General features: G+C 49.9%; 1 protein-coding gene across 1 annotated transcript; it reads left to right on the top strand.

Moving 5' to 3' along the window:
- The first annotated feature begins 213 nt into the window (after positions 1-213).
- POU4F3 (POU class 4 homeobox 3) lies at positions 214-3,097 on the top strand. Its single transcript, XM_003266581.2, has 2 exons — positions 214-607; positions 923-3,097. The coding sequence occupies exons 1-2, from the start codon at positions 488-490 to the stop codon at positions 1,817-1,819; spliced, it is 1,017 nt and encodes a 338-aa protein (XP_003266629.1). The 5' UTR covers positions 214-487; the 3' UTR covers positions 1,820-3,097.
- Positions 3,098-11,370: the final 8,273 nt, after the last annotated feature.

Raw genomic sequence — 11,370 nt, 5'->3', positions numbered from 1 at the left:
CCAGCTCAGCCCAGGCCTGCCCTTTTATCCTGGCAGTTCGAGCTGGGACAGGACGGAGAGGTTTGGGACTTTGGGGGTGGCATGGGGGAAGGGAAGTCCACGAAGAAGAAAGAATCCGAAAGGTCTGGCGGGTTGGAGCCAGGCGGGGCGGGGCGGACTGGGAGAGGCCAGGCCAGGCCCGGGTATAAAGGCTGTGGAGGGGGCGGCAGCCGCGGGCGCAGAAAGGCGCGCCGCTAGCTGCTGTCTCGCCTCACCTCCTGGGCCGCCCCTGCGAGTCCCGAGCGCGTGAGCACGCCTGCGCGCGCCGGGGCCCTTCCTGGCAGGCTGCTTGTAAGATGAGTGAAGAAGCAGGTGGGGGAGAGGGGAGGCAGCGAGCGAGAGGGCGAGGGGAGCGCGGGCGCTGAGCAGCGCTCACTTGGAGAGCGACAAGCAAGCTAGACAAGCCTGATTCCATGTCCCCCGCTGCCACTCTGCCAGGAGGGCGAAGATGATGGCCATGAACTCCAAGCAGCCTTTCGGCATGCACCCGGTGCTGCAAGAACCCAAATTCTCCAGCCTGCACTCCGGCTCCGAGGCCATGCGCCGAGTCTGTCTCCCAGCCCCGCAGGTACGTAGTGGAGCATAATTACCGCTCTAAGGCACATTTTTTGACAGGCACTAGCTTCATGTTTTTTTCATGTCGCCCAGAACAATCGCCGCTGTCTGAACCCCTCTCCTTGTCTCCCCTGCGTTCTCTCCCGGCGCGCGCTCTCTCTCATTCATGTCTCTGATCCACACGTCTGTTCCAGCAGAGCTGCTGCCTCCGTATTAATTTTTATGACCTGGGCTTTGAGGAGAGGCATCTCGGTTGCTTGAAAATGTGTTTTAATCCTGTGTTGACAGTATTCCCTACTGACCGTGCTGTGCGCCTTCTCGCTTGCAGCTGCAGGGTAATATATTTGGAAGCTTTGATGAGAGCCTGCTGGCACGCGCCGAAGCTCTGGCGGCGGTGGATATCGTCTCCCACGGCAAAAACCATCCGTTCAAGCCCGACGCCACCTACCATACCATGAGCAGCGTGCCCTGCACGTCCACTTCGTCCACTGTACCCATCTCCCACCCAGCCGCGCTCACCTCACACCCTCACCACGCCGTGCACCAGGGCCTCGAAGGCGACCTACTGGAGCACATCTCGCCCACGCTGAGTGTGAGCGGCCTGGGCGCTCCGGAACACTCGGTTATGCCCGCACAGATCCATCCACACCACCTGGGCGCCATGGGCCACCTGCACCAGGCCATGGGCATGAGTCACCCGCACACCGTGGCGCCTCATAGCGCCATGCCCTCATGCCTCAGCGACGTGGAGTCAGACCCGCGCGAGCTGGAAGCCTTCGCCGAGCGCTTCAAGCAGCGGCGCATCAAGCTGGGGGTGACCCAGGCGGACGTGGGCGCGGCTCTGGCTAATCTCAAGATCCCCGGCGTGGGCTCGCTGAGCCAAAGCACCATCTGCAGGTTCGAGTCTCTCACTCTCTCGCACAACAACATGATCGCGCTCAAGCCGGTGCTCCAGGCCTGGTTGGAGGAGGCCGAGGCCGCCTACCGAGAGAAGAACAGCAAGCCAGAGCTCTTCAACGGCAGCGAACGGAAGCGCAAACGCACGTCCATCGCGGCGCCGGAGAAGCGTTCACTCGAGGCCTATTTCGCTATCCAGCCACGTCCTTCATCTGAGAAGATCGCGGCCATTGCTGAGAAACTGGACCTTAAAAAGAACGTGGTGAGAGTCTGGTTCTGCAACCAGAGACAGAAACAGAAACGAATGAAGTATTCGGCTGTCCACTGACTGCGGCAGGGCGCAGCGTCAGGAGCTGGGAGAGCCTAGTGCTCATCCCTCCCGGGTTGGGGGGATGGTTATCGGGAACTCCAAGGCGTTTCCTAGGCAAGTTAGGCTCTCTCCTCCGGAGCCACAGACTTTCCCCCTTTGTCCCGCCTAGTTGCCTCCGGCCTTCTCTTTCTCTTTCCTTTCTATTCCCACCAAAAAAAGTTTTGGCGCTGGGAAAATATTCCAGAAGGGCGGGCCTGAGGGTACTTGTGCTGTCCGTGGTGCTGAAATTTGCCCTCGGGCGCGGGGCCGCACGACTTCAGAGCAGGAGCCCCAAGGCAGAGGACAGTGAATTGGCCCAACCGCCCGAAGCTAGGGTGAAAACGCCACTTTGCTAAGCGCGATTAGGCAAAGGGTGAAGGGATAAAAAGGAGGTGATCAATAATAACACAAAGTCTAGGATATCTAAGGGGGACACAAACATGCACTGGAGATTTATTAGAGTATATAAAATACATGTATGTTTCCAAAGGATAGCCTTATACTCCCTTCCTTGCCTAAATTCTATTCACCTTATCCTTTGGTTATCTCATAAGGTAGCATGAAGATTAGGTTCAGGGAAAGTATGCAGGGAGTTGCGGGCTCCAAGTTGCCATTTTTTCGTGGTAAGTAGGGCTCCAAGACAGGTGGGCCCGGTCTGGCGACTGAAAATTCTGGGATCGCTTGGCTGTTTGTAAGCAGCTGCCAGCACCAGCTCCGGCCATCTTTCACGACCTACTTGTGTTTGAGGGGTAATTACTGCTTGCTGGAGAGCGGGAGTTGGTAGTGTTCGTACCCGCTGAGGACTCTCTGACCCCAGCTCGCTGCTCTTGCCAGATTGCCAGCTCAGCGTGCAGTCGGCTGCTGGAAAGTGACTGTAACTTCTCTGCATTATATGCAAGTCCTTTCAACACGTCTAACCTCGTTGCGCTTTTGTTATTGCTGTTGTTGTTAACATCATTCATTCCTATTATTTATTTAATTCTGCTTCTTTCCATTCCCTTTATGTGGGTGTCTTTCGGTGGAAGTTCACTTACAGTTTTGTGAGGGAAGAGGAGTGGGACCATCGGCCTGAACCCTTCTCACCCTGCCCCTCTAGCCCAATTTTATTTTATTTTTTCGTTGCTTCATGTAGTTTGCGTGTTGCTGTGTGAACTTTCGTTTCATTCTCTGAATAGGTACAAATAAAATATTAAGTTTTCTTCTCTCTTTACCCCTTGAATTAACTTCTAAAATAAATGCTTTATTTTTCAACCCGAATCAAAGTGGTTTTATTTTTTCTCAGAGGCTAAGGGGTACAGCTTTGGAAAGGATTTAAAAAAGAGAACCCCAAAGGGCTGGGCTGTCAGTTTCTGCTGCCAGCCCCCAGCAATCCCTTCTCCCCACTCCTCTTCCATTGCAGAATCACTTGGAGCTCCTCGTGGGAGACCCTGCGGCTTGTGTCTGAACTTGAGGTTTCAAGGCACTTCCTTCCATGCTTCCCTGCCTGCCATCTATGAGACTGTGCTCAATTTGACTTAGCTAGTAAACTTTGAAGCCGGACTAATAGGAATTCGAGCCTCCAATGCCTCCACTCACTGGCAGAACCATCCTGAGGCTAATTTCTTAATTTCTCTAAGCCTTCTCCAACAAGATTGCTTGTCTGCAGAATGCAGGGACCAACACTTACTTCACAAGGCTATTGTCAGGACTAGGTAAGATTGTCTATTTAAGACGTCAACTAGTGCTTGGGCTTTGTAGGCAACAAATTATTTTAAAAGATTCAAAGGGCTTGAGAGGAGGTGAGATAATAGAAGCAAAGAGGGAGAAAAGTGTTCGCTGGGACACTCTAGTGGGACTCCCTCGGAGTTCCAAATTCATCTGAAATTCTCATCCAGGTTGTTATTCACTCTGTGGTCCACCTCGCCTTCTTTGTGGGGGTACTGCTATAACTGCTGCAAAGCGCCTAGCATAGCTCCCTGTACATAGTAGGTGCTCCATAGTCGCCAGGTCCCTGTTCTCTTTCCGCTCCCTCTTTTTATTTGCGAGCCGTAGAAACGCCTTCCTGATTTAAAATTTAATGCTCCAAGTCCAGGAGTCATCTGCACATTTCCCTGCTTCGTCCTCAAAGAGTTCCGGGTCATCAAACCACGGGGCCGAAATTCGGTGCAGAGTGGGTTTGCCCTCCGAGCAGTGCGACACCCCCTACCGCATAAGCTAACTTGCGGATCTCCCCCAGCTCCCTGGGCCTCAGCCCCTTACCCCCCGCCTTGCACAACAGCCCCAGCGATTCCTCCACCTCCCTCTCCATCGGGTGTCCTTTAATAATAAATGCCCTTATGCCATTACATTATATTGTGGGTTTTGAAAATTTAAAATACGGCTGATGCAATATTAATTGCCTATAGTGGTATAAAACACAGGGCCGGAGCCCAGCCGGGCTGCAGAGGAGACGACCGTGAGCGTCCCGCGCCGAAGCGAAGCGCTCCAGAAGGACGCGCTTTTGCGGGCTGCAAGGTTTCCTGCAGGTAAGAAGAGCCTTCGCATTTCCGGGCTCGGGAGAGAACCGGAAATCTGCTTTCATCCTCTTTTCGAAAAGTTCTCTGCCATTATTTAGTCTTTTTTTTTTCTTTTAATTGACAACTGCAAAAGTTTGGGAGACTTTTATGGAGAGGATGAGAGGAGCTGCTTCCTGAGCGCAAGGTCTGCTCCAAGACGGTCCAGTCGCACTAGGTCCCGTCTCCGAGCCGTGCCTCTGCGCCTAGTCTTCTTCAGGCGCCGGAGACCCTGATGCGCAGGAGTATTTTGACCAGTTCCTACCTGCAGGCCGGAGCTGCAGCCAGGTCAGCCAAGCGCTCCACCCTTTCCCTCCTCCTGAGTGCGCCGGGCCGGCGCCGTCGCCTCACTCTTCGGCTTGCTCAGGAAGCAACTGGAGATGTGGTTTCCCCAGGATTGTGCAGTCGCCTTTGCCACTCATCCGGCGGAGGCACAGACCTCTCTGGGGAGGGGAGGTGGTACTAGCAGGTCTGGGGTTTATACAAGCGTAGTATGCATCCGAACCGTGTGACCTTGGGCAAGTCATATCGCCTCTCTAAGCCTCTGCTGCCAGCTGTAAAACTTCCCCAAATTTATTTTGAAGAGTAATTGAGGGTGTTTCCTAAGATCACCTGCAGCAGGTTTTCATTTTCCTAATTCTGTCAGCTTGCAACACGCACGGTCCAAGACTCAGCTGAGAGTTTCTTTAACTTGTACCAAGAGAAAGTGAAGTCAGTATTTGGGGGTGTTTGCATGGAAACCCACATCGGGCCTCTGGAGGGTGGGACTTTGAGAACTGTCTGGCTGAAACAGGGGCTTCATCTAGAACGAGCTAGGCATACACATTCCAGCATGGCTAAAGCCCTGGTAGGCAGAACTTGGTGGCAGGAGTCCTGGGCTCCTGAACTGTGTTATCTCTGGCCAGCGACTTCCTCTCTCTGTGCCTAAGTTGTCTCAGTTTTGTTCACTACTTCATGTCCAGCACTCTGCTCAAGGTCTGGCCTAGAGTGTCAGACACTAGATGTCTGTTGAATGAATGAATTAGGTTTTTGTTTTGTAAAATGAAAGCACCCCTTCCAGCCGAATCCTCTCTGGATTCAAGGGACTGTAGGGAGGAACAGAGCCATCAGGGATAGACAAGTCTCCCTGGGAATGGGGATCGGGGCAAGGTGGTGGTCTGCATCACAGGCTTTCATTCAAAGGTAGCCAGTGTCCTTCTTGTTTGAATAGAAGAGACTGTGCTTCACCCTTTGGGGGTTATGGATACACAGGGGATGCTCTGTGACATGGCCCTTGGAACCTAGAGGAAGAGTCAGGGAGGGGGGACCAGGGAGTGACCTCTGCCCTGCCCAGTGTGCCTGACGTTTGACTTCCAGTTCTGTTACTTTCCTCCTGAGATGGAAACAGCTCCGGCTCTGGAATGGACACACCTGGGGTGGAATAACTGCTCCATCTCTTACTTGAGTAAGTGACCTTACTGCTCTGACCCTCAGTGTCCTCATCTGTAAAACTGGAAAAACTGGAAAAAAGACTCTCTCAGGATTGCTCTGATGATTAAATGAGATGACGTAAGGCCAGGGCCTAACACGTAGTAGGCATTAATAGATATTTCGTCGCTATAAAACATTTTTTGTACTCAGAAGAGTGAAGGCAGTGTTGTGCGGCAAGTTCAGGGCCTGGAGTCAAGTGGAATCAACATTTTCCCTCTGTGAGCCACAGTCAGGTCAGGGTAGCAGTGCCTATCAGCTCTCGGCGTGGTTGTCACGGGCGAGATGGAAGCTTAAAAGAAACCACTTTGCACACTGTACGTCCCAGCTACGCAAGGGACGAAGTATTCGCTCCCTGGGAGTGCCTGGTGCGAATACATAGCTCCCACTGAGAAGCTTGGCCCCGGTCAGCGGCTCCAGGATCCCGGAACCTCCTCCCGGTCGGAATCCTGGGCACCATCCAGCTTTTACGAAGGCTCCAGACTTCGCGCAGCGCTTCCTCCCGAGGAGGGGCGGGGCGCCAGAGGTCAAAGGAGAAGCAGGGGTCTTGGACTCCTCCTCCTTCCCAGCGAACATCCCTTCCCCGCCCTGTTCCCACTTTTTGGCCCCGGCGCCAGAATGTTTGAGCCGAAGGGAAGAACGCCTAAAAGCCGTGTATGTATGTGTGTATGTATGTATGTATTTATTTATTTTTATTTTTTAAATCGAAGAAGGCAGTGAGGTCTAGAGAGCGGGACGGACTCAGCTGGCTCCTTTTACCTAAAACAGCCCTTCTCCAATCACGCTATCACACCACCCGTTTTATTTCTTTCCTAGTCTTTAAGACTGCCTGATAGCACCTACCCAGTTCACCCCTGCCTCCCTGAACTCAACGCAGGGCCTCGCACAGAATGAGCGCTCCACAAATGTTTGCTGGATAAATGACTAGTAATGATATCTAAAACGTATGGCGGGATTCTCCTATGCGAGGTACTGTTCCAAGCGCTTTAGCGCATTCGTTTGTTAATTCCTAAACAATACCATGAGTAGGTACAATTTTTAATCCCATTTTACAGATGAGAACATAGAGGCAGAGAGAGTTTATGTAACTTGCCCAGGACAAGTCGTGAACAAAGCCATTTAGTGGAGAGACCTGGCAAAAACCCGGTGCCTTTGCTTCTTCCGTTCTCAAGTGAGATCACCTTTGGCTGGGGTAGGGAAGCGGACCGCCTGGGGGTGAAGGAGGAGCAGGCGAGTCCGATTTGGCACTAGATTAGGCAGCGCGAGCAGAGGAGGTGGTGGGAGCCGAGAACGCCCGCTGTCCTCGCCGGGCTTCGGAGCCTCCACGCCTTTGTGTCCCGTGCGCCTCTCGCGTCTCCCGCCCTGTCCGCGTGCGTCTGTTCGCGTGTCTCTCACTCAGCCCCTCTTAGCTTCCCTCCAGCCTCGCAGGCGCGGAACTCTGGCTCCCATGTACCGGAGCGAGGGGGCCCGCGTCCCCGGGCGCGCGCAGAGTCGCCTTCCCCTCTTTCCTCTCTTCCGCCGAGCGGCGGGAGCCCCCGCGGTAACCCCGCCCCGGCGGGCAGACGGAGCCAGCGAGGACCCCGGCGGACGAATTAGTCTCCCCTTCGATCGCTCTTTTCCGATCAAGTCAGGTTTCCCTTGGTCCCCCGACGGCGCTTCCGCACTAGCGCGACTCCCAGGGCTCCCCGGCTGGGTCAGGGTTCGCTGGCTCCTCCCGGCGCCTCCGGATGGGGGCTTCCCCTCGGCTGCGTCCCGGCCTGAGGAGGGGCGATTGCCGGGTCCGCGCGGCTCTGGATCCTCCCCACCCGTTGCGTATACTTTTCTCTATAAACTGTCAGATTTCTGCCCTCTCCCTCAGTTCAGCCCTGCACAGCCTTGCCTGCCACTGGAGGCAAACTGGGACAGAAACTGAGCTCGCTCTCTTTTCATAGACTGTATATGTAATTTAATATTTAAAAGACTTTGATTTTTAGGATTACACACACACACACACACACACACACACAAATTCAAGTGTTCATCCTGGGAAAAGTCAGATTTTTGTTGGGCTTCTTTATAGATATTTAGCATTTAATATTATTTTTACTTTGAATTATATGGGGTGGGAGGCACCACCGTAATTTCACTGGGGTCTCTGGCCGAATTCCAGCTCTAATTTCACCATCTTTCTTTCCCCCACTTTCCTTCCCGCTCCCTCCCAAAACACACATCAGTCCCGCTCCAAATCCCGACATCCCTGCCTGTGGGAGAGCCCCCCAAACGCCTGAGGCTTTGCTAGGCTGCTCACCTCTTGGCAGATATAGTTAATGTCCAGCCCTCATAAATCAAGACCATAAAAAGCTCACTTTCATATGCACTCAATTTCTACCAAACCTAAACTAATTGCATAAATTCCTTTAGGCCACTCAGAGCTGCTCTCTGGGTTGGGATCTGATCAATTAGTCATTAGGCACTCCATTAGCTGGGGTTTAAGCTGCCTCATATAAATGTCTCCTGTCAATTTGCTTGTAATTGAATAAATAAAAAAGGGTATAATTATTAGCACAGAGGATCAAAATAAGGAGAGGTCAATTTTATTCAAATATCCTTAAAATGTCTTAATCTAATAATCATCTAATAATAATAATTAGAAGGCATTTACACACCAGCCACTCCAAAAGTCCCTGACCATGTTAAGGAAAGCTCTGGGCTGAGACACAACCAAGTGTGTGCATCTAAACTCTGCCACCTTGATAGTAGTATCTCCCCCCCTTGGAGCCTCAGTTTCTTTACCTGTAAAACCAGTTGGTTAGAGGTGATTTTTTTCTGTTTTTTATAGATGCATTTTATGTATGGTCAAATTAATTTATGCATGTCATTTAAAAATGGAATAATACAGAAGGGCAATTTGACCAACCCCCACCCTCAACCATTTTTCGTTGCTTCTTCTGGTAGTTAATTGCATGTCTAAATAATATATCTTTGGCACTATTTCTTTTCTCAAAATTCAAGGTTTGTTTATTCATACTTTAATTAAATAATACATGATTCAAATTCCAAAGAACTAAAAGATTTGCTGTGAAAAGTCTTTCTTCTTCCTTGACCCAAGTCACTCAGTTCTCTTTGTTGTAGGTAAACAACATCGTCAGTTTCTTACGTATATTCCAGAGATATTTTATTAGCTGCCATTTCTTGATTTGTCATTCTTAGTCATTGTGTTTTAACTTCTTGCTATGATATCAGAAAATTAGAGATATAATAATCTTGAATATTCTTTCCACACCAAGGATCATAGGAAGTTTTATATAAAATCAATAATTTAAAAAAATGAATTGAGTGGGCAGTTGAACATTCTGAGTTTTTTTTCTTTGTTTTTTTGAGACCGAGTTTTGCTCTTGTTGCCCAGGCTAGAGTGCAGTGGTGCGATCTTGGCTCACTGCAACGTCCACCTCCTGGGTTCAAGTGATTCTCTTGCCTCAGCCTCCTGAGTAGCTGGGATTACAGGTGCGCGCCACCATGCCCAGCTAATTTTTCATATTTTTAGTAAAGATGGGGTTTCATCATGTTGGCCAGGCTGGTGTCGAACTCCTGACCTCAGGTGATCCACCTGCCTTGGCCTCCCAAAGTGCAGGGAGCCACCGTGCCTAGCCAAATTCTGATTTTTTTAACTAACAATTAATTTGGAGGTGCAGACATCATAATGTATCAAAACTGCCTACTCATAAAGAGGGTTTATATGTTGATTTGAGTTCTATCCTACCTACTTCTGAAGAGAATTTAAAGCAGCCTATCTGTTATTGCTATGGAATTAGACACTATATTTATAGTGGAGGTACCTTTATCTACTAGATGCTTCAGTGCATATGGTACTTAGTTTTTCTACATTTCCTTAAAAATCTCTTTGCTCCTTCATCTCCTCCAAGTAAGCCCACTTCTCTAGTGAGAGGAGTTTTTCTTTGGTGTACACAGCTATGACACAGCTGGGGAAAACATTGATGACATCACTTAATAATTCACACCTAGGTGGCTGGGCGAGGTGGTTCATGCCTGTAATCCCAGCACTTTGGGAGGCCGAGGCAGGCGGATCATGAGGTCAGGAGTTTGAGACCAGCCTGGCCAACATGGTGAAACCCCGTCTCTACTAAAATTACAAAAAACTTAGCTGGGCGTGGTGGCAGGCGCCTGTGATCCCAGCTACTCAGGAGGCTGAGGCAGGAGAAACACTTGAATCCAGCAGGCGGAGGTTGCAGTGAGCTGAGAATGCGCCACTGCACTCCAGCCCAGGTGACAGAGCAAGACTCTATCTCAAAAATAAAAATAAAAATAAAAAACCAAATAATTCGCCAAGGGTTGGGGTTGAGCACCAGACTCCAGACTGCAGAAACTCCAGCTGAGCACCCACGTGGGAGGGAGCCGAGGGTCTCGGAATCTTTGACAGAACTCCAAGGTGGTGATCTTGACTTACTGCTGGGAGAGATACAATGAGCCGCTGTTCCTGGGCTTCGGTTGATTTGTTTTGAGCCCTACATACCCCTTCAGTGAATTCCTCTCGTAGCAAAAAACGTGGGTTGGAAGAGAGTGAGCTCAGGGAAACAGAATCATCTCGGATGAGAATACAAATACACAGGCCTGCTGGTGTAGTGAGAAAGAATTTAGAATATACACAAAGAGATCTGAGTTCTAGGCTTTACTCTGTTCTGTTTGACCTTGGCAAGTCTATTCACTTCTCAGTGCCTCAGCTTCCTCAACTCTAACTTGAAGAAATCGAACTAGATAGTTCAGTAGTTCAAAGTTGGTGAGGACTCATGGAATCCCTTGAAAATTTGAAGAAAACTGTGTCCCTAACCCAGAAATAAATGCACCTTTGTGCACTCAAAATTTTTGCTAACTTGTAGAAGTCATGGATCCCCTGACTCAACCCATAAATTCCTGGGTCCCAGGTTAGGAGCCCTCAAAACTAGGTAAACTAAAGGGCTTTCTTTATGTGACCATCCAAATTTAGGGTCAAATACTTATAAGCACTGAACCCAGTTTAGCAAACTGGGAAGAATTTTACTGAAGGCAAAAATAAAGTGCCAATTAGATGATGAGCCAATTGCCAATAAAGACTCCAGATGGCTTTGACAAAATTATTTTTCAGATTAATAGTCTCCCAAGAGACAGCATGGTGGAGTGAAAAAAGCCCCACATAAGGGGTCATAAACTAGGTTAAAATTTTTTTAACCGGTTCTGCCAACAAGCAGAATTGAGATTTTGAGCTGGGACTTCCCTGCCCTAGCCCTTCTTTCCCTAACGGTAAAATGAGAGGGTTGAACCAGATGATCTCTGAGGCTGCCAGCTGTAGCATTACGTGAGCTAATGAGCATAGACACTGGCATGTCTTATGTTTATATTTATTTTGGCTTATTTTATTTTTCTATTTTGTTTGTGAAAAGATAGTTGTACAATCCAAGTAGAGCTGGGAGAAGGGCTATCAAGTATGCTATCTCTTGGGTTCCCAGAATTCAGGCTTCTAAGACCATTGGCAGAAACGAGATCCCCCAAATCATTACT

Source organism: Nomascus leucogenys, chromosome 2, assembly GCF_006542625.1.
Source record: "Nomascus leucogenys isolate Asia chromosome 2, Asia_NLE_v1, whole genome shotgun sequence".
In the NCBI taxonomy this organism is placed as follows: domain Eukaryota; kingdom Metazoa; phylum Chordata; class Mammalia; order Primates; family Hylobatidae; genus Nomascus; species Nomascus leucogenys.
Note: the sequence above shows the minus strand (reverse complement) of the source record. Positions and strands in the feature narration are given on the sequence as shown.